Below are 22263 nucleotides of genomic sequence, written 5' to 3'. Positions count from 1 at the left end.
GATTCACTGTAATTGCCTCAAGCGAGTCGCTTGGCGATGGCGCAAAGCGCAGCAACTGCAGCGTTACTTTTGTTTATGTCGGCGTGTGATTGCCAGCACCACGTTATCACTTTTCGGTCAAGAAGAGTCCAGTTAGGGGCATTTCAGGCTGCAGCTCAACGTCACGTTGGCTAACTCGTTTTAATAAGTCGGTGGTTTGTGAGTCAAGGCAACTTCAACGCTGCAGAATGGCAAAAACGATCCAGAATCCAAATTCTCTCATGTGTGATACAATTGTGTTACATTTGTTCAATTTTCGCTTCCTTTGTCTCTGATAAATACCTATGTTGTCCCTCCTTTCGCAGCGAGGGGGAATGAGTCGAGCAGTGGATGTCGTCGTCCTGCTCCTAGGCTTGATGATAGTGTGCCTCTGTCTAACTGCTGCTGATGGACGGCGCATCATACACAATCCAGTTCGGAAAAGGTTTGTCCAGTCGAGGGGTCGAGCATCCACGCACTCAGCTCGCATGGGAACTCCTCGTCGTCTCCCCCAGCCGCGACTTTGACAAGTGTGACGCTTACGACAGCGCGCACAACTTGCTTGCCGATGTCTAGCGCCAGCAACTCCGCGCGAGGCATCTTGCCCTGCTCCTCCGACAGCACCATGGACGACTTGAGCTTTTGCACCGCGTACTTGCCCGTGAAGGCCTTGGGGAACTGGAAGCGGCACACGGGGCATGTGCTCTGGTTCTGCAGCCACGACGAGATGCACGGGTAGTGAAATGAGTGGCCGCAGGGAAGAGCTACGTGGCCGTCGCATGGGTTCTCGCTCATGCAGATCACGCACTCCTCGCCCTCGTGCACCTCAGCGGCCTCTTGGCTCTCAAGCTGGTCAAGAATGGCCTGGTCCGCGGGCGACGAGGTCTTGAGACGCGGCGAGACATAACGCATCATGAAGCGCACCCAAGTCGTGGAGCGGAACATCTCGAGAACATCGCGCGTGACGGCATTCGCCGGCGCATGGTACTGGACTTCGACGCGCACCGTGATGTCCATGGGGAGGGTCGCGTCCGGCTGTGACTCGCTCGTGTTCTCTGTGGTGTGCTCTGCAAGTATGCAGAGGTGGATCCTGTTGCGGGAGGGGCGACGTCGACCAGCGAATATGTTCGATGCGCAAAAGTGTCTGCTGCTCCTCTGAAAAAACAAAAGTGAGCGATAGGCAGCCACCGCGCGACCATGGCGGCAGACGAGAGTGGCGCTTTTTCCTGCTCGACCATAGACGGACGGGTCGAGCAGTTTCGAAAGAACGGGTTTAAAACCCGCGCAGAAGAGTGGGACCTATTCGACGGCGCTCGCCGCCCGGGCTCGCTTGCTTCGCGACGTCTTACTGTAATACATGTAGATCTTTATACTTTACTGTAGACTACATGTACAAGCTGAGCCTCGAGAGATAAGCCAGGAGTCATGACCCATGGCCATTTGCAGAAGTATTGCTAGCTGCCCAGGACGGCTCGAAAGCGACTTTGCCAACAGCTGCTTCAACGACTTGATGGAGTTTTTTTCTGCGCTGACACCTTAGAAAAAACAAAGCTTGCGAAATATATTATATTGTCGTACATGATTTGCCAATATCAATTTTCAATTCGGCTGAATGGGCCGTACTTGAAGTAAGAACTTTGATAAGAAATTTTGAGGCCTTTTGTTTTGCAAAACGTTTAAACTGCTGGCGGTGATTGAGATTTACAGTGTTAATTCATGTAACCTGAGTATCAAAAGCATCTATATCTTAAAGAGCAGTTGTCCAGGCCATATTTTGTCATACATGTACTGTAGTGGTCCTGTAACAGGACTCCTGCTCGAACTTCGAGCGAGTGCAGCCATTTCGTAATTTACGCGGTCTCCGGTGACAGCGCGCCGCTGGCATTCGAGTTGAGGTCGCAACGTTGGAGTTGCCTGCGCGTGAGTAATGATCACAGTGGGCCGAATTTGGTGCAAGCGTAGGCGAAGATCGCGACTTATAAGTTGAGATAATCTCAACTTTTCAAGCGACCCTGCAGTCGTTGCTTTCATCAGAGTTGCGCAGCGGCCGTAGCATGTGTCGCTAGAGTTACAGGTAAGTACATGAACTGTACATGCATAATGATCTTGCAGAGATACTCTTCATCCAGCAGCTGTCACGGACTCTGGGCACTGCAGCGCAGTACGTAACGGGCGCAGTACGGAGGTTGGCTAATGATGATTCGCGAGGTGACTGAGTCATCGCGGTGGTTCCTCCGAGCAGGACAGGTTGTGTCTATGCTGGTCGGCGCGTGTAAGTACTGTACACGCCTTGAAGTGGTCGGTGCTGCAGGTGACATTACGTGCCATTACTCATTTAAACATCGCTGTGCGGTGGTAATGAGCACTGCATGGGCAGTCCACGCCCTAGGAAAAAGAAATCGGAGCTACGCGACACTGCCTTGCCGTTGGCAGCCGCATTCTGCTTTTTGCTCCTTCCCCCGCTCAGACCTGTATTAATAGCTCGCCAAAGCAAATCTCGGACCAGGCAACACGAATAACGAATGGAGGTGGCGGTGCGCGTGGAGGATCACTACCGGTATTAATACTGCACACCACTAGATACAGTTTTTGGGGACGTTCTGCGCCTGCTGCGCTCGCAGACATGGGTAGCCTTTATGACCAGGCAAGGTCTCACGGACCGTGACGGTGAGTCACCGTCGATCACGGTGAGAGTTTCACCGAGACGACGCCTCGGTGCTGGAACGCTTTAACAGAACATGGCAGACAGCCGCAGGTGCAGGTTATCGTTATGACACGCGGTGCATAATCTGCATGGACTCCCGCGATGACGATGCCGCGGAAAGTGAAAGAACTTGCACACGCCAGTCGAGTGAAAGCAGGGTGCAGCTCCCTTGACAAGCTGTGACAAGGGCCTTGTGCACATGGACACATGGTCCATCGCCGCATGAGTCGATTTTTTCCTGGCTGGATCTCCCATCGCCGTGCCTGCGAGGCGCTCCTTGACACGTACAGACGCTCCCTGCAACACATTGATTATTAATAGCGACGGGTATCCGATCTTCGACTGAAAGGGGGAAACAAGCTTACGTTTATGTATTGGATACTTGGGAGTACAACTTGAACTAGTTTATTTTTCTCGTTTCGTCAGCAAACTTGCACGAGGATCGAGACTACCAGCAGCCACTTTGCTCTTCCCATAGTTACTACGCTGCTGCTACTGATAATCCCTGGATATTCATACTGTGCCTCATTACCGTGTACAACATTGTCTCTGTCAAACGGCGGCATGATCGAGTTAGGTGCTAGGTCTGTGGGAGTCTCAGAAACGTTTGAGAGATTACAGCCGATAGAGTTGCAAAGTGCCCGGACAGCTGCAGAGGTGATAGCAGAACGATCAGTGTCGTTAAAAGCAAGTCCGTTTGAAGATTGCCCGTTCGGTTCATCGCCTCCATCTCCAGGTTCACTGGCGTTCGCCCCAATGTTGATTATTGTGATGGTGTTGCCAATATTCACACCGTCCAAATTCGTGACGATACTCGACTGGATAGTCGCAGCTTCTTGACTACTGCCGCTCTGGCTACTGCTTTCACTGTCGTCCTCGCTGTCTTCCTCGTCGTTGTCGTCGTTGTTGTTAGGATTATCGCCCGAGTCGTCGTCATCGTCATTGCTCTCCTGATTGTGATGATCAAGGTGGTCTTCACGAGGGGACCATGCACGGTTCTCATCATGAAACGGAGCAGCTAACGATTCCTCCGAACGCGCATCTTGCAGAATCCTTTCGTTCTCGAGATATCCAACGCCAACCAAGCGATGTTTATTGTCAGTGCGGCACCAGGAGGAATGTTTTTGGACCGATACTACACGTCTCCGCATCGAGGTGACAGCTATCGCAACCAGTACTGCCCCCGTTGTCGCCACCACCACTACCAAAAGCCGAAGCAGCATAATTACCTGGCAAGTAGAGCAAGTGTCTTTTGCTTCAAAGTTTTTCACATCTTATATCGTCCATCAATCTCACCTCTTCCTTTCTTTCTTCCTAGTCACCTACAGATCAGAATCAGTCGTGAAGCGTGCAAACCTTCGACATCGAGTAACGCAATCGGCTCTCAGTAACGTAACCTTCCCCACTACTGCGTAGACTCTTCGGATGTCTCGGATGAGCTAGCCGAATTCTCACGCGGACGCTTAAATCGTGGACTGCTTGGTGGGTTTGGGGCCGGTGGGGTGCCGTACTCGTTGAGGGCATATGACTTCTTCATGCCTGCCATACTTCGACGCATAGCGATCTTGTGATCCACAATTGGGAACGGATAATCTTTTCCGATAAGGCACCCCGCCGCGTGCTGCACAGTCATCGGCGCCTTCCAGGGCTCGTAGATATACTTGACTGGCATCTTGCTGAGTGCTGGAACGTATTTGCGGATAAATAAGCCTTCCGGGTCCCATTTCTTGCCGAAAGTCGACGGAGAGTACACTCTGAAGTAAGCAGAGAAGAAGTAGCTAGCACTAAGCCACAGCCAGTTGCCACAGTTGATACTCCAATCGTGATCGATCAGTCTTTCCTGGAAGACCTCGAGTCCTCGAACCCATGAAATATACAGATCGCCACGAGTAAGGAAGCACGCTACCGAGTGACGTGCTAGATGATGCATCCAGCCTTCCTCTTTAAGTTGGATCATGATAGCGTCGATCCATGGGAAACCAGTCTGACCATCGATCCAGGCTTGGAACTGCGAGCGAGCAAGCTTGTCGTCATCAGTCATATCCTCCTCCCGCTCTGGAATAGTGTGCCATCGCCAGTCAATCTGCAGACAAGTGGGACTCTCCTCCATCTTGTCGAAATACGCGTTGGCTCGGCCGTGACAGTGGAAAAACTCACGCCACAGAAGCTGTCCGTCCAAGCTCACAGGGGTAGCTGACAGAGCCTTGGCGTGGTGTTCCTGTATGCCTCGGACGTGATGCAAAAAGGTCCGTGGACTGATAGAGCCGAAATACAAGTATGGACTAAGCGAAGTTGTCGACGCAGATGGGGTCGTCTGTGCAGGAGACGTCTTCGGCTTCTCGAACTTGACCACGCGACCTTCATTGCGACAATAGTCCCGTAGAATACCCAGCGCAATCTGTTCGCCGCCGTAGATGAAAGGATGTCGCTCAGGGGCTACGAAGCCAAAGTCTGTTACCTCTGGGAGTGTAAATTGCTGTTCAGGACCAGCGATCTCATCGAGATGCTTTGCTTTTTCTTGGGGATCGTCGTCCGCTTCAAAGTCCTGTTTGACTGTCTCGTCTTCTGTCTTTTCTTCCTTCACATCAGACTGTGTCACCGAATCGGGTTTCAAGCGGTTCTGCCAGTAGTCTATCACCTGTTGGTAGAGCTCACTGGGCAGATACACAGGTGCCGGCACCTTTTCCGGCGTCGGGAGCGGCTTGGGCGGTTTCGGCTGCATGGCTAATGCACGGAGAAAAGCGGTGTAGGTCTTCGGTGGTTCTCCGTTATTTCCAGCAATAACTGCGTCCAGGTCGTAGAGTGTGTACCCATGCGTCACGTGAGTCTCGACTCCCAGTTGTCTTGCTAACGCCACTGCTCGGTTGTCTCGGTCGATAGCAAATGGCTCACTGGCTGCGTCAAAAAACAGGTGCGAGATGCGCCAAGCGGGCAGTAAACGCCTCAGCACTTGCACCCCGTCTCCTCTGGCCACCACAAGTCGAGAGCCTCGTGCAGCCAACGCGTCGGCCAGATCTGAAACGCTCTCGAGCAAGAACTGGAAGCGGTTGACGCCGCACAGCATGATCTTTGGACGGTGCACGATATAAAGCGGGATGAACACCACCTTACGGCCCGGTATCTTTTCCTCTTCCTGCTTTATCCAATCCAGCGCTGCAGAGATTGCCAGATTGTCGTGGAGGCGGAGATCGCGTCGGAACCATACGAGGATCCTGATCTCGTCATCACTGCCCCCTCCTGAGTCCGTTGCTGGGAGGCTTTCGCTCGGAATCGACTCCTTCTTCTCCTCTTCGACTGTTGATTGCTGCTGCTGGGATCCAACGGGCAGATCCGACGTCGAAATCGCCTCCGAGGCAAGTTCTCGGGGAGCGTTGATGGCTGCGTGCACTGCGTCGAGCGTCGCGGCGTCTAGCGTTGATTCTGGAAGTTCCGAGTCAGGATCAGCGGCGTCAAGCAAAGAGGATGCAAAGTCGACGAGATCTGCATCGTCAGCCGCGTCATTATTGGTGCCCTCGGTGGGCAACAGTGGCGCAGAAAGCGGGAGAGTGCGATCCGTCATGAGCAAAGACTCTTTCAATTTGCAACAAATACCTGCAAAGGTGCAAATTGCACCGTGCAATCATTTATTTCGAGCTTTTTTACATTAATCCAAGGTGCTCAAATGACGTTTTAGAACCAATCCGAGATCAGGCTGAAGTGGAGAAGAATGGTGCTCTTACATTATTTTATGAAGTTCGTACGTCTATTACATAGGAAAGCAGTGCAAAGCTTCTAGAGGTTCTACTAGATTTCGTCGAACCTCTGGTCGACTCGCGGCACGAGCGCCTGCGGGTTGCCCGCGTGGGGTGAAAAGAGCTCAGCCTCCTCCAGATACTTCTCGTTCACCACTTCGCTCTTGTTCTTAAGACGCGCGAATACACCGAGGCCGACGAGAGCGAGAGGCACACCCAGGTCGGCGACCAGCCACATAATACGGGCTCCGTAATGCTGGTAGAAGTAGCCACCGATGAGCGTGCCGACGCCGCGTGCAAGACCGTTCTGCACCGCGTTCAACACGCCCATGATCGTGCCCTGACAGCCGGGAGGAGCCGCCGAGTACACGTACTGCGTGCACGCCGCCCATGCCAATCCGTACGTCACCCCGTGCAGGAATTCGAGCGGAATGGCGCACCAGGCGTTCGTCATGACAGCGTAGTAGGACACGCGCAGGAAATAACCTAGGATGGACAACAGCAGCACGTTCACGATGCCGAGCCGATTGATAATTCTGTGGGAGTAGAAGAATGCGGGCAGTTCCGATGCTGTCTCGCACATGATGGCAATACCCACGACCTGGGCATTCTGGCCTGAGAGGTTGTACAGGTTGAGCGTGAGGAAGCTGGAGAGCACGCCGTACATGAGCCCCATCAAGAACACGACACCAAGCAGCACCAGTACGTCTACTTTCTTACAAATGAGCCGAGCATTGTCCATGAATGTAGGGGCTTTTGAGGTGCCACCTTCCAGATCAGCTTGTTGCAGTAGTCGACTATGTTGCATTGGTGGGATTGTGCGCAGCACCAGTAGAGACGTCAGTCCGAGCGCCAGGCTCAGGTTGAAAGACCACGAGATCCCAGCGATGGCCACGAGGAGGCCTGTAATGTAGGCTCCTGCACCGTAGCCGAGCGCGCCAAACAATCGTTGCTTGCCGTACTCCCCACCGACCTTGTCGAGGAGGTTTAACACGGTGTGATCCAGCAGCGAACCGGTCGGGGCCACTTGAAAGTTGGCCACGACGACGATCACGATCATCCAATCAAAAGACCAATAGAAGAAGCGAACGGCGAACATGAACAGCGAGGCCGTGGCGATGCAGAAGACGTGGATGAGTCGCTGGTTCTCAATGTGGTCGGCGATTGCTCCCCAGAGCGGAGGAGCCAGCAAGGTGCACACACAGGGCAACGTTTGTAGGACGCCGATCTGCATCTTGGAAAACTGTGCTGTCTGCTGGTAGAAGATGCTCAGGAAATTCATTTGTGCCGACGTCCACGCGTTGCTGACAAGGTACATAAGCTTGGGCTGCCACAGCGAGTGCTTGGGCACTGTCGGCGCCACCAGCGGCGTCTTACTCGTCACCTTCGCCTGACACATGGGCCAACAGAGACTCGACGTAAGCGACGACGGTTGTGTCGGCTGCAAACACTGCGTCTTGCCCTGAAACTTGTCGAATGAGGTTCACCACAACGAGCAAGTAATGCCCATTCCTCTACATGCGCATCGTCTCCGATGTGTAAGTTCACCCCCTCCTGATATCGTTCCTTTCTTTAAAAAAAACATACTTTGTCAGGACAGATGTCACACTCTTGAATTTATGCACATCATAGTACAACAGTGAACGGAACAAACTCTTTCCACCAATCATCCTCATTCATATCCAAATTCCGTTCTATCATTCGCGGAAAATCATTGTAATCAGGCCGCCATCGAATTTCGTCGTACGTCAGATTATTTTTTGACCAGCGTACCCGTCCCCATGAGCACCCCCGCGTTGACTGGTCTGCAGCAGCTTCTGGCCGACAAGAGCCGCGTTGTCGTACTCGATGGCGGCTTTGCGACCGAATTAGAGAAGGATCCGCGGGTGGATCTGAGCGCCAGTAGCCTCTGGTCCGGGTCGCTGCTGCTAGACCAGAACCAGCACCTCCAAGATGTTGTTGTCAATGCACACACAAATTACTTCCTCGCGGGTGCTGACGTGGCCACCACTGTCAGCTATCAGGCGTCAGTCGACGGTTTTAAGCGTGAGGGAGTCACAGCCCTCGAGGACGTCGAGAAACTCTTCGCTAAGAGTATCGACCTCGGAGCACAGGCTCGTGACGCCGCCTGGAATGAACTGCAACAGAGTAAACGCATCAAACCCCTCGTAGGTGCCAGTATTGGTTGCTACGGCGCTGCACTTGCGGACGGATCGGTGAGTTGTTATCAGGATTTGTATCCATGGGATGGTGCGCTCACTACTAGCGAACTTTTCCGTTGATGGCCCAGGAGTACCGCGGTGACTACGGCAAGACAAAAAACGAACTGGTGGCATGGCACAAGCACCGCTTCGCCTTTTTCACCAGCTACGCCCCTGCTAATTTCTTGATCTGTGAGACCATTCCTTGTCTCGTGGAGGTGGAAGCCTTCGTGGATCTTCTCAACGAGTTCCCGACCGCACACGCAATCGTTGCCGTGGCCTGCCACAACGGTAAAGAGCTCAACAGCGGCGAGCCAATCGCTCGCATTCCGGAGATCCTGGCTAAACTCAATAACCCCTCACAGTTGCTGGCCATTGGCATTAACTGTACGCCTCCACAGTACGTGGAGAGTCTGCTCCTCGAGCTTGACTGCCCCTGGCCCAAGGCCGTGTACCCAAACAGCGGTGAAGGTTGGGATGGAGTGAACAAGAAGTGGCTTCCAGCCGATAATACTGGCGGTCCCAGCTCTTGGGAAGAGTATCTACCTAAGTGGTACGATGCTGGTGCCCGCTTCTTTGGTGGCTGCTGCCGTACATCTCCTGACGATATTCGCGCTATTCGTGAGTACTTTGCCAGCCGTCAGCTGCTGTAACTTGCCGGGCCGACGCTCGAAATCCACCGCTTGCTGTGTAAAAATGTATTCAAAGTTCTGTTGTGGCTGGGGCAAGTGTCGGATTCGAGCTGTTGAGATACAGGCGCTGTTGCTCGTAGTTGCGAAGATAGCGCATTGCAATGCGAACGCTGGCGCAACATCGCTTAAACGCTTCGTCGCATGTCAGCCGCTGCTGTCCACGAGAGAGACCGCAGTACGAAATAAAGCTCTCGACGTGTCGTCGCAATTCTCGCAATTGTTTCTTTTCATGTCTGCTACAGCGTCGAGTCGATTTGTCAGGTTTGTCAGGTTCCTCTTTAACGACGTTTTGTCCCTCGCCCAAGATCGATTTGAATGGCATATCTACAGATACCTTGACTCGGAAATGCTGAGGTTCCTTTACTCCCAAGTCGTCCAGGTGGACAACTCCGTCGCAGGTTGGGCACAACGCAATGTGGCACGAAAGGCATCGCTTCCCGGCTGGAATTTGAAGATTTCTCAGCGCAAAGCATATAAAGCACAGCCGTCGTCCCACCTCAGTACTGCTGTTAGCCTGAGCTCTGAAGGCCACATTCCTCTCGTCTTCTATCGTAAGTTTTGAAACACGGCCAGAGTTGGAATCGCAAGGTGTCAAATCTGTCACCAACGAATCGTTCAAGCCAGGAGCAACGACAGTCTGGGCATGTGCCTGCTCTGCGTATTTCATCGATTCAGCGAGCAGTCGTCGAGCTGTTTGTTCGCGCTTCAAGGCCTCATCTCGCTCACCAAGAGCCGCTATGTACTGCTTTGCCAGGACTTGATTAAACTTGGACTGGTCTACACGGTCTCGACGTTGCATCGTCTCTAGCTCTTCCGTCGACCTTCTTGTAGTTGATACATTTTCAGGGGTGTTCATGCCGAGCATTCTCTTCTTTTCCTCTTCATCTGTTTGGTCTTCGTCAAGACGCACCCACGACGCCGAGTCATCAATTACGAGTGACAAAAGCGCTTTGGTACCTAGAACGACGTGTTCGACTACTAGAAGTAGCCAAAGCTCAGTGACGTATGCGCTCGAGTTATCAGTCATTGACTCCTCCGCCCTCCAACTTGGACGCACCACTTGAATTAGGCTTTCTAAATCCGATCTGGTAGTGAAGAAGAGCACAGCGCAGTTGACAGCGACGGCAGCAAAGCTCATAAACTCGAGGATACTCGTGAAAGTTGACACCTCGGTCTCGCTTTCAAACGGTGGACGTCGTTTAGTTTGCGTGCAACTAAGTACATCCAGACGCATCGCCACGACGTTGCTTAGTAGAGCAAACAAGGGCGCTACAGGTAGTACCGAGACAAACATGGTAACGTATCCGAACTGCAGAACTACTTCCATCTGCTTCCCCATTAGGAAATCGTGAGGATACATGAGCTCTTGCAGGAGAATCATCGGAGGAGGAGACGGACGTTCTACCCCTCTTAGTGACGTTGATGTAAGCGGATGGGAAAGCTCTGCATCGTACCATTCGTGACTTGACATGGACCAGCAGTACTTTCTGGCTCGGGTAGATGGCTGCTGAAAGCGAAACCCAGCTTGTTTCCATCGCAATCGCACATGGAACATTGGTAAAACATCACGCTGGATTGAGTTCCACAACTGACGAGTTCCCATAATGATCAAGAGCTGCTTGCGAAGAGCAGTAGCGTTTTGATCCACGAACGCAATCCAGAACAACGAGATGAAAGCATTTAAGAACTTGAACGAGAACAGTTTAGTGGCCAGCATACTCTCGAATTCCCACACAGTACGATGATTCTCCCAAGTGGTGAGGGAGCGAGCGAGTCGCGTGTACCAATTATCAAGTAGTAGCATTGATACCGCATTTATAAACGGAACGACGTACGGGACTAATACCACTGGCAGCCGTGGCATGGCGTTGTGTACAACTGCCGACGATGCACTGTTCGTCTTGACAGCAACAAAAATCACCACTGCCGCTACTGCCATAGTCAGAAGTAGAGGAATACCCGTATAAATTCTGACAAGCTGCACAGCTCTCGGAAAACTCACGTCGACAGCACGTTTTGCTCGTATCATTGCAGTTTCAACCAAGAAATCTCCATAGAACCCGGGAGTTCCCTCACTCCGATTGCGTCGAAAGTGACCAAATTTTCTCTGTATTTCGCTACGCTTGCGCTTCCAGCGTTCTACCATTAGCGTGGCCCAAATGGACACGACAATACCAAAAAGAGGCGGCACAAAACTCACATTGTTCGCTAACCACAGCATTTGACAAGCCATTCCAACCAACGCTATCGGGAGAAGCCACGCAGTGTAGAACGTCACAAAGGCGTAGTAGAACGCGTGTTTCTCTCCAAAATACGTGAGCAGTGGCCACAACATTTCATACTGATGTCGTTTACGCTCCAAGAAAAACTGCTCGAGACTGTTGCCTGCAAAAGGCTGAAAAATGCGCTGAGAGGAGTCCGTGTAGCCCCATTGCCGAATGATGTTTCGACACCCCATGACATCGTGCAGTGGGAATATCGTTTGGATGTTGCCGTTCTTGATATGCTTCTGCAGGTCGATCTTCCTCTGAATAATACTGAGGATCACTTGCTGACGTTGTAAGGAGCGGAAGCTCTCAAACAATTCCGGAGAGCTGGCGCTGTACATAGAACGCGTTGAGGACCCACGATGTTTCACTTTGAGTTGTAGACGTTGAGCCTGCTGAATGAGCACTTCATCTGTAGCGCCAATAACAAGATAGTCGATTTCTCCCATCGCCTTACAAATTCCAGATACTGTGTCACGAACACCCGACCGAGTCACGACCAACGATGGAGCTATAGAGCTTTCTTCGTGCATCGTCTCAATGACCGTCTCTTTAAACTGTTTCCTTTTCACTCCATCGAAGAGCATTACGTATTCAGGTCGTGCAGATTGGTGCTCTATGCCGAGGGTGTGTCGAGAAATCTCACTACAAATGTGATGTAGCAAGGATCCCTCGACGTTGACGTTTGCAAGCTCCCACGCCAGACTTGTCGAGCAGAGGACGTTCGCAAAAAATCTCACTGCGCTTTCTTGCAGATACAACACTGCATGAAACAACGGAGTCTCGTTGCGATAATTTGTCCAGCCAGTATTCACATGCTCCAAAATGTTGAGTTGATCCGTATATTTCCCGCTTTCTGCGCTCGAGTCTGTCATTTCCGTAGGGTCTGAAATAGGAACGACGACGGGTTTCCTTGGTCTGGCTGCTTTACGCAAGAAGCTCGTCATGGAGTTCCCCACTGGAGAAGAAAAATCCGAAGGATGCAGTTGATTGTCGAGCATTTTGGCGAGAAAAAGCCTGAGAATTTTCACTTGGCCGTGAGCTGCAACAGCGTGAAGCACAGATTGCCTCTTGCCATATTCACACGAACATGTGTACAGCATTCGGAGAGAGATGTCGAGGCTGCTGTCGTCCATACTCCGTGCTACCAATGGCTTGACCGCTGCCTTCCCAGGACTGCTGCTTCCACCAACCCCCGTCATTTTCAGTTCTAGTTGCAGCAGAGAGCGCACTTCACTGACAAGACCGAAGCAACCTGCCCAATAAAGAAGATGTTGTCCGTATCGCACTGCGTCTTGGGCCGTCACAGATCTGGACCTGTTCTTCTGAAAATGCAACGGGTTGCGAGCGTTCATTTCGGCCACGTATCGTGTAAGGTGCGCTCCATTTGCAAGAAACTCGTGAATAAATAGCCGTACAGCTTCGATATGATCAAGTCGCAGACGCCAATGAGCGTATTCTCCGTTTGCTCCGTCGCAGTCTTCCGAGTTCAGTTGTCGTTGTAAAGTGGCCCTTTCGTCTTCAAGTGCGAGGCCACGACGTCCTGCAATATCCACCGCAAAGAGATCGTCCGTATCGATCAGCAGTGGAATAGCAATCTGAGTCTTAGCAAAGCGCCGTGTTCCATCTCCAACATGCAACACTGGATCCAACAACATCTTAATTTGCTCGTGGTTTCCATTATACGCAGCCCAGTGCAGTGGTGTCCACTTGTTGCTCTTCTTGGGCAAATTAGGCTGGTCTCCGTGGATTAAAAGCTGCCTTGTCATGTCCAGTCCGTCGTCAATGTGCTTCACACTGGAGCCACAACCGAAACAGCTCACACATTGCAGTGGCGTGTTGCCAAAGTGATCCACGTGCTGTTTGCCTTCCAGTAAGTCGCTCGGTGGGATCGCCCATTGAGGTGGCAGCTGAACTACAGCCATTGGAACCACACCCGAGCTTCCATCTTTCGTTACCATGGAGACTTTGAAAAGTGAGTCCGAGTCTGGAATGGGCTGGAGCATTTCCACTAGCGGCTTCAGCATTTCCACAACCTCATCTTCCGTCCGACTTGTGAAGTGCACGATACACTTTTTGCCCAAGAGCAGACGAACGACGCTTGATTGGCCACCCAGACACGCAGCAAGTAGAGCTGTTCTACCTGCGATTCCTCGAGCGCGAAGCTGAGACGCTGGAGATAACTTGCCAAACACCAGCAACTCCACCACACGCTCCTCGTTCCCGTTCTCACTGGCCTCATAGAGGTCCATGCAGCGCGATCAGAGCGGTCGTTGAAGCCAGTACTGATAAACTTGACAATCAAAGAGGACTCTATTCGAAGGGGGCTTTTACTTGGGCGAGTATGCTATAAATACTTAAGAAAAAGTACTAAAATGGTTCCAAAAAGTAATAATTACTATTCGTAGTGATATTGTTGCTTACAATTCGCTTTTCACTGAAGCTAAGTATTGGAGCATCCATTGGTAATCTATACCGTCATTTATTCAGATCATATCCGTAAAAATCGTTGCCAACAGCTAAAGTTCTCTATTGGCAGGGGGCTCGACGAACGGCACGCGGTATCTCTCAAGAATTACTGTCCAAACATTCTAAACTTGATAGAACTTGAGAAGTAGTTGTTGTTTTAGTCAACGGACGTTCCGTCTCAGGATGCTGCTCACTCGGGCTGCGAGATCGATCCAGGGACTCGGTAGTTGTAGCACATATCGTCGCCACTCCACGGAGAGGAACCGTCAGCTTCTGCGTCTTCAGTTTGGGTGCGTGTACTCGTCAATGATGAAGTTGTGGACTCCGTATCACTGTCCGAGAAAGATCTACTCATGCCAGCTATGCATCGCGACATGGCAAGTTTGCTGTCCACGATGGGAAAAGGGTAGTTTTTCCCGATGAGGCAGTCAGCGTCACGCTGCACTTTCAGCGGCGCTTTCCAAGGCTCGAAAACGTACTTGTCTGGCATATTGCGGAGCGCTGGGATGTATTTGCGAATGAACTGGCCTTGCTGATCCCATCGCTGCGGGAACGTGGATGGAGACGCCATGCGACGGTAGTTGGTGAAGAAGCAACTCGCACTCACCCAGAGCCAATTGCCAACGTTAATTGGCCAATCCAAATCGATCATTTTCTCTTGGAAATACGTCGCTCCTCGAAGCCACGAAATGTAGAGCACTCCGCGTGTCAAGAAACACGCCACAGCATGGCGTCCGGCGTGGTGCGTCCAACCTTCCTGGTTGATCTGCCGCATGACGGCGTCGATCCAGGGAAACCCCGTCCGTCCGTCCTTCCAGCACTGCAACTGGCGCATCGCAAGCTTCTCGTCTGCCTCCGTCACCTTCTTTGGCTCCTGTTCGTCGTATTCAGGGTGGGATACGTAGTATTCGTTGAGCAAGCGCCAGTCGATCTGTTTACAGCTCGGATTCAGTTCCTGTGAATCGAAGTTTCGCGTCCCACACATGTAGCAGTAGAAGAACTCGCGCCACATGAGTTGGCCTTCAAGTGTGACCTGTGTCGGCAAACCGGGGCGGTGAGGGTACTGTAGCTGGATGAACATGATGCGATAGAAGAATTCACGCGCACTCAGGCACCCAAAACTCAGGTAAGCACTCAGCGTTGTGGTGGAGGGGCCATCAATTGACACGGGAGAAGTTTTCGGCTTCTCAAACTGCCCCACGCGACGTTCGTCTTCGCAAAAATCGTCCAGTCTTTTCATCGCTGCGCTTTCACCTCCGATCAACGGTGCGTGGGGGGTTGGCGGTGTCAATCCAAAAGCGGTGAGCGGTGGAGCCACAAACAGCTCGGATTCGGTTTTCTTTACATCACCGGCGACTCCAGCGATCACATCTGCCTCACTGGGGTTTTGCTGACAGACATCCTCCAGTAGAGAAAACAACTTGTCGGTACTGAAGCATGCAGCGTTCAAGAGCTTCACTGGAGCAGGAATGGGTTGTGTTGGTTGTGGCATCTTCTCGGTGATCTCCAGAAGCCGTTCGTAGTCCGTTGGCGCCTGGCCGCTGTTCAGCCGAATGATTTCATGTGGATTATACAGCGTCACTCCTCGGATCGTCGTGACATTGACGTCCAGAGACTTCGCAATGGCACGGACGCGGTTATCGCGATCGACGGCGTAGTGCGCTACGCCAGCCTCAAAGAAGAGATCGGTGACGCCCCACGCTGCGATTACAGTGCGTAGCACCTCCTCGGCGTCTCCAGATAGCACCAACAACCGTCCATCCAGCTTTGCGATGGATCTAGCCAAGTCTTCGATCGCTTCCAGCAGAAACTGGAACCTCACGGGTCCGCATCGTTGGCGTTTGGGTCGGTGCAGAATGTAAATGGGCAACAACGCCATCTCCTCGTCGCCAGCCTTCTGTAGCTGCATCTGCGCGCGCATCGCTGCGTCCAGCGCCAAGTTGTCGTGGATCCGCAAGTCGCGACGGAACCAGACGATTGCTCGGCGTTTGGGGAGAGCCACATTCACTTTGGCTTGCTCATCATCATCTTTGACAGTCTCCACTTTTGTCGTCACTTCACCATCGAGGACATTGAGAGACGACGTCACGGTGATTGTCGGACTGGTGATGCTCGGACCATTATTATTGGCATTCTCAGCGTTATCTTGACGCGGCGGAGTCGTTAAATCCGCCTCACCATTGACATCGTTCTGCGTTGCATTATGGCGGCGCTGCGGCGTCGGGTGGTCGTCCACGTGGCGGACCGATGCGCTTCGTTGCCGCTTCCTGGTCATTGACAGGCGATCGACAACCGACTTCGGCGAATGCCAAGTCAGGCGGTGGATTGCTACCTTGGTTGCACGGTGTTTGTTGAATAGATCAAAAGTTGCCAAAGCTCTAGAGGCGACGATGCGCTTCGGCTGAGGTAAAAATTACGAATTCGATTGTGTTCAATTGACCCTCACCACAACGGTTGAAATGATTTCGCGCCATAACGGCTGCAAATAACATGCCCCAAATCTACTATTACCGGGTATTAAGTCACAGGACAAAATCGATATTTCTTGCAGCACTCAACAGAATGTGATAATACAGGTGGTTTGATATATGAGGGTTTGCGCGTTTCCAACGAAACACTCGGCACCAACTTCAACTGTCGATTGCCGAAATGGCTCCGGAAAATGCCAAACCTATTGCAGCTCTTTAAAAATTAAAAGCAATCACGCAGCACCAGCTGCAGCAGTTCCTCACTGCCGAGTGTAGCACGCAAGTTCACGCAGTAGGTCTCAAAGTGTTGGAACGTCACAACACCGTTTCCTCCCGCGACCTCGAAGCTGAGAGCAAAGTCTTGGAAAATCTGCGCTGCCGAACAGCGCCCCAGCACGACGTCTGGGTGTTTAACAGCCTGGAAACTCGACGCCAAAGCTGCAGGAAACACGCGACCATTGCCCGACGACTGCAACGCTGTATACACCTTTGTGGCACTAGCAAGACTCGCGGGACTGAGTCGCTCCAGTAGACAGTCGAGAATCAGTCTCAACGGAAGGCCATTGACTCGGTGCTCATGAGGGAAACGTCCATTAGTAGTGCTACCATTGCCGTTAGATTGGGAGAAATTGGAGAGGTGCTCGAACAGGGTGTGGCCTTGCAACTCGCCCAGAGAGATACCCAGAGCGGCGTTTAAGGCTTCACAGCAACGAGCACTCGTGATGATGCCCGTTCGAGGATCAGTCGATTGATTGAGTCGAGTACGAAGCTGCACGACGTTGGCCAATGAGTTACTCTGTCGGATACGATACCGGATGGCGTGAAGAACCGAGTCCCCGGCGTAGGTTGGCACAGCTTCAACACCAAGGGGTGGTCCTCTCGACGTTGTCAACCGATTTGCGTCAATCATTGCAGTACCGGCAGCAACCTCTTTAAGCGACAATATTTTCCTCTCCTTGACCGACTGCACAGGAGCCTCCGTCGTTGCGAATGCCGTTCGAGCCCCTGCCGCTGCTGGCTGTAAGAAGTTCCACGACGAGATTGTTCCATTTCCTCGGTTACGTTGGTTATCTTGTTGTTGAGGTGGAGCTGGTGGTTCAACGTCGGCATCGGACTTGATATCACTGCCATCGAGGTGCCATACACTGCATACCATCTCCTCGAATTCCCTGTGCGAAGGGATACTGGCGCTTACGTTATGGTAATATCCTCGCCATTGCTCCCACGTCACCTTCCCGTCCTGAGCGCTACCATCGATGTCGAAGGATTCAAGGAATTCCCGACAGACGAGATCAACTCCTCGTCGACCTGCCACTACGTCGGGATGTGCACTTGCATCGAACTGTTCCACAACGTCGCTAGGTTCCAGCGAGGCTTTCTCCACGTCGCGAATGCTTTTCACTTTCGCTAATTTCGCGAAAGCCTCTCGAACACACTCGAGTCGACGTCCTGTTAGTGCAGGTCGCACGATATTAATCAATTCATCCGGTGCGATTCGTCCATCGCCATCGTTATCCAAATACTGGAACATTAGACGCAGATCGGCGTCTGTGAGACCTCCAGGCAGAGTCAACTCGCAGTCAGCAGCCGCGGTACGAAGATCCTGCAGATTCATGGCATTGCCTCGAGCTGCCCGTAGACGCCGATTCAGAGTGCAGAAGCCTGATGCTCCCTGAGCTTGCAGCACTTGTTTCAGTCGGGATAGTATGGCTTGCACTCCTGCAGGGTGTAAGTGGAACTCACGGCTTCCGGGAGAGGCCAACCCAGAGGTCTCGATAGGCGGTTGTGTTGACGGAGCGTTACCGAGACAAGCAGCAATGCAGCTGCTCACATTGTTCTTCGCTCGTCGCAGTGTCATACTTGGGCTCGAGCCAGAACTGGATAAAGTGGGGTTGCTGGTATACGCAGCTGTATGATCCAGAATTTCGTGTACGCTAGAGCGTCCAGGATCTTGTCGATGAATTCCTCGAATCTTTTCACCCGGCGCAGCTCTGGCTACCCGCCCACCGGTGCTAGGCCCCAAGTGCCAGGAATTGCGCAGCATTAGCTCAAACTGTTCGTCTTCGTCTACCGCAGCACTCACATTAGCGTAATAACGTTCCCACACATCGAAGTTGACACGACGTTGGCGCTGACATTCAGTAACGAGGCCAAACGTGTCGAGAAACTCTGCATGCGCCTCACATTCAGTCTTCCGGCCCGACGTGACTTCGGGTAGCCGTCTGGCATCAAATGCATCAGCGATAGCAGCGGCAGCAAGATCGCCACTACCCAAGCGATCGAGGGCGTCGAATGCCATACGAACCACAAGCTGACGCTGAGTGTTCATGGGCTCACGAACACCAGTGAGGAACTCAGTTACGCTCATGGTGCCGTCGTGGTTGCTGTCGAAATGAAAAAACAAGCTTTGTGCGTCTCGTCCAGTGACATGTACTCCACTGCTCTTGAGAGCACGAACAAAGTCGTGAAATCCGATGTTCCCGTCGTTGAGTTCATCGCCGTAATACTCATCTGACCGTCCGGCTGCACGTCGAAGTTGCTGCTGTAGTGCGATAAACCCTCCAAGGCCTCGCTCTTTCAGCTCACAGCGGAGAGAATGAATCATACGACGTAGTTCCTTAGACTGCTTGTTAGCGGCACCGGGAGATCCGGGTGGCGCCAGATTCATGGCACTCGAAGGACTAACAACACCTGACACTGGCAAACGGTCAACCACATCTGGCTGGAGAATTGCAAAAGCCTGTTGACTCGCCATTCCTGTCCCGAAGCTGCGTTTTCCGCGCCACGTGACCTCGCCATTAACGTTAGTCGGAGTGAGGTGACGTATTGAATTTCCAGCAAAAGCACTTCCAAGCGGACTTTCGATGTGGACTGGCGGGGGTGCACGGCTCTTGTGGGCTGGATCACCAGTGGACGGCAAGTGCCACGTATTACGCACGATGAGTTCGAACAGATCGTCGTCGGGGACAAGGAAACTTACGTTGTGGTAGTAGGCTTCCCATTGTCGAGGCAAGATGTTGCCAGCACCTTCCCCACTGTTCTCGTCCATGTCAAAATTCTCAACGAACTCGCGAAAGCATTGCTCTTCGCTTTTGCGCTGTGCAATGACGTCTGGGTGTCGACTGGCATCGTATCGCTGAACTACGTCACAGGCAGCTAGGAAAGATGCTCCAGTCTCTCGTGCTAAGGTTTGGTACGCTGCATGAACGTGACGCAATCGACGAGAGCTCATGGTCCCGCGTACCAAATCTAACGCCGCCTCTACCGGCACAATCCCCATTCTGTCGACATCTAAGTGAAGGAAGATCCCGCGAAGATCGGCATCGCTGAGTGGTGGGTTGTTCACAGTTGTTGGACTTGTAGCTTCGTGTGAGCTCTGAAGAGCACGGCGAAACTCGCCTAGTGTAAGTTTTCCATTGCCGTCTGCATCACTGAGCCGTAGACAACGTCCAAGCTCTACAAGTGCCTGGATTCCTCGAGCACGAAGGCCAGTCTGCACTTTTCGTAGTACCGAAGCCGCTCCAGGATCAAGTGTCTCAACGGATGGCCCAGCAGCCCCCGAGCGAGTACTTGGCGGTGACGTGACTTCAGTGAGGCAAGCAGCGAGTTGAGAGCCTTTGAGAAATTCGTTGGTAGAACGAACAGCCGCTCCTCGAGGTGAAGCATCAGGATCCATTGGCGATAGTATCAAGCTGCTGGAACGGTGCTGTTCTCGTGGGGATGCCGATGTGGAAATGGATAGAACTACTTTCGCTTTGCTGCTAGTTCCTTGGTTCTGTTGAAGTGCCTGATATAGCGAGACCGGGACTACCGACGCTGGGGTCGGTGGTGGTGGGATCGAGTCCATTCGCGCATTGAGGTCTGCAGCCCCGGCAGCTTCTTGGAGAGATCGCCGCATGTCGGCACGCCATACACGCTTCATCAGCAGTTCAAAGTACTCGTCGCTGGGTGCTTGTGCAGCCACGCACTGGAAATACGTGAGCCACTGAGCCCAGCTCACAAACGCGGTTCCCGTCCGACGTGCAGCAGTCATGAATGAGGTCTGGAATTCTCGAGCCGCTTGCTCAGTTGTCTGCTCACCGAACATAACAGCCGGGTGTCGTCCGGCATCGTGTGCAGCTAGCACGTCTTGAAGAGCGAGATATCCAACTCCCTTACGATCCAGTGCTTCGAATGCCGATTGTACGAATTCCAGTTTCCTACCGGACAAAGCCCCCTACAACACAGCTCTTCCGTTACCAAGACCGAGTTTATCGTAGATCAAAAGCAGCACGTACGAAGATGAGATTTCTCACGGCGTCGGCTGTCACTCTGCCGTCTTCTTCAGCGTTTTGATTGACCCTCTGAACTAGAGCTCGTGCATCCTGTAAATAGGTTATAATCGGTTCTTGAGAATGCAAAACTCACTACACTGGAGAACGTGTGAAGCCACTTTACCACGTCCGAAGTCGACACCCGAGAGTCATTCAGTAAGCGCTTGAGCACGCCGTTGGTGACTCCACCGCTTTCGCTCTGCGCCTTCTCCAGCGCCAGACTCATGTTCACCCACGCACTGCAAAGAGAAGTAAATTAAGAATCAGAAGAGTTCTAACCGATTCGTAAGACTTACACAAGGCCTTGTGAGCGAAGCGAGGCGCGAATGTTAGTCAGCAGCGCTTGCAGATCCACCTGCTCGGCGCACTGCTGCTGTCGCTCCTTCCATTGAGTTAGCGACGACATTTCTCTATTGCTTTCCCCCGTACCACTAAAGCCCTGTGTCGATAGCGCCATCGCTCAGTTTGATCGCTCTGGAAGGTGAAGTGGCCGAGACAGCTGCAGTTTTCGCCAAAAATACAGAGCTTCCGCAAACATGGCTGCTTTTAGCCATGGACTTCAGACACGCGCATCCCTAAATCTGGATATACGACAGATACACATAAGCACTGACAAATGGGCTGGCATAAGAAGAAAACTTGACAACATCGGGACAATATATTAATGAATACGCCTCCTACAGACTGAACCCGAGTCTCTAGTGGTGTTGGGAGTCGAGTCGCTGGATTTTCCTCTCATCTCTTGACAGGTTTATATTTTTCTTTTAGTTCTGGTCGCTGTCGTCTGCGTGCTTCAGGAGCGGGTGCATCGTGGGGCCGCTTTTGCAATTCTTGCAGTTGTTTACGACCACGGCGCCACCCACGAAGGCAGGGCCAGCTGCATGTGCGGCGTCTACAGCCTCGACGCCGGTGCCCAGCCAGCTGTTGAGCACCAGGAACGCGAGCGTGAAGATTCCTTGCATAACGAACGGGTTTAGGAACGATGTGTGCAGTAAATAGCCAAATGCCAACTGCTCTCGAAGACCAGGTCGATGAAATGTTTGTGCGCTGGCCGTTTGACATTGGTTGAAAAACAGATTCGCGAGGGATTCGAGATTCCAGAACTGATCTGCTACAATGTAGCCTACCCGGTACATGTACTGAAACATGCTGTTAAATAGGTCGAGTCCATGTTTGGCAGTCGTGCCGTTGAAGAAGAAAAAGGCGCTTGGATAGTGCGAGGGTACATGTATTATAAACTGTAGCCATTTCGACAGCGAAGATATTTTTTGGCTTCCGAACAACTCCATGATCGTCTGCTTGCACAGGGTCGCCCCTCGCAATCCAACCCGCATGGCGCAGTGTTTGACAGTTTTCGCACGCGTCAATCGGATGCGCCTTTGCGAATTCTCGAATTCTGA

At 52.3% G+C, this 22263-nt stretch overlaps 7 protein-coding genes across 7 annotated transcripts; 1 reads left to right on the top strand and 6 right to left on the bottom strand.

The window, feature by feature from the left end:
- Positions 1-264: 264 nt before the first annotated feature.
- Positions 265-1035, bottom strand: PITG_16105 (uncharacterized protein; the record flags this gene model as incomplete). Its single annotated transcript, XM_002897831.1, has 1 exon — positions 265-1035. One exon carries the CDS (start codon positions 1033-1035, stop codon positions 439-441), a length of 597 nt encoding a protein of 198 aa, XP_002897877.1.
- Positions 1036-4127: 3092 nt separating this feature from the next.
- On the bottom strand, positions 4128-6281 carry PITG_16104 (cryptochrome, putative; the record flags this gene model as incomplete). Its single annotated transcript, XM_002897830.1, has 3 exons — positions 4128-5216; positions 5322-5979; positions 6058-6281. 3 exons carry the CDS (start codon positions 6279-6281, stop codon positions 4128-4130), a joined length of 1971 nt encoding a protein of 656 aa, XP_002897876.1.
- Positions 6282-6505: 224 nt separating this feature from the next.
- PITG_16103 (Major Facilitator Superfamily (MFS)) lies at positions 6506-7852 on the bottom strand (the record flags this gene model as incomplete). Its single annotated transcript, XM_002897829.1, has 1 exon — positions 6506-7852. The coding sequence occupies one exon, from the start codon at positions 7850-7852 to the stop codon at positions 6506-6508; it is 1347 nt and encodes a 448-aa protein (XP_002897875.1).
- Positions 7853-8234: 382 nt separating this feature from the next.
- Positions 8235-9307, top strand: PITG_16102 (homocysteine S-methyltransferase, putative; the record flags this gene model as incomplete). Its single annotated transcript, XM_002897828.1, has 2 exons — positions 8235-8669; positions 8744-9307. 2 exons carry the CDS (start codon positions 8235-8237, stop codon positions 9305-9307), a joined length of 999 nt encoding a protein of 332 aa, XP_002897874.1.
- Positions 9308-9356: 49 nt separating this feature from the next.
- Positions 9357-13865, bottom strand: PITG_16101 (anoctamin-like protein; the record flags this gene model as incomplete). Its single annotated transcript, XM_002897827.1, has 5 exons — positions 9357-9569; positions 9675-9842; positions 9981-10340; positions 10407-13579; positions 13667-13865. The coding sequence occupies 5 exons, from the start codon at positions 13863-13865 to the stop codon at positions 9357-9359; spliced, it is 4113 nt and encodes a 1370-aa protein (XP_002897873.1).
- Positions 13866-14272: 407 nt separating this feature from the next.
- Positions 14273-16377, bottom strand: PITG_16100 (cryptochrome, putative; the record flags this gene model as incomplete). The annotated part of the gene is made up of 1 exon (XM_002897826.1): positions 14273-16377. One exon carries the CDS (start codon positions 16355-16357, stop codon positions 14273-14275), a length of 2085 nt encoding a protein of 694 aa, XP_002897872.1.
- Positions 16378-16773: 396 nt separating this feature from the next.
- Positions 16774-21269, bottom strand: PITG_16099 (uncharacterized protein; the record flags this gene model as incomplete). The annotated part of the gene is made up of 5 exons (XM_002897825.1): positions 16774-17564; positions 17613-20766; positions 20828-20914; positions 20988-21102; positions 21160-21269. 5 exons carry the CDS (start codon positions 21267-21269, stop codon positions 16774-16776), a joined length of 4257 nt encoding a protein of 1418 aa, XP_002897871.1.
- Between the last annotated feature and the right edge of the window lie 994 nt (positions 21270-22263).

Source organism: Phytophthora infestans, genomic scaffold, assembly GCF_000142945.1.
Source record: "Phytophthora infestans T30-4 supercont1.41 genomic scaffold, whole genome shotgun sequence".
NCBI lineage: Eukaryota > Oomycota > Peronosporomycetes > Peronosporales > Peronosporaceae > Phytophthora > Phytophthora infestans.
The sequence above is the reverse complement of the archived record's forward strand: the minus strand, read 5'-3'. Positions and strand labels throughout refer to the sequence as shown.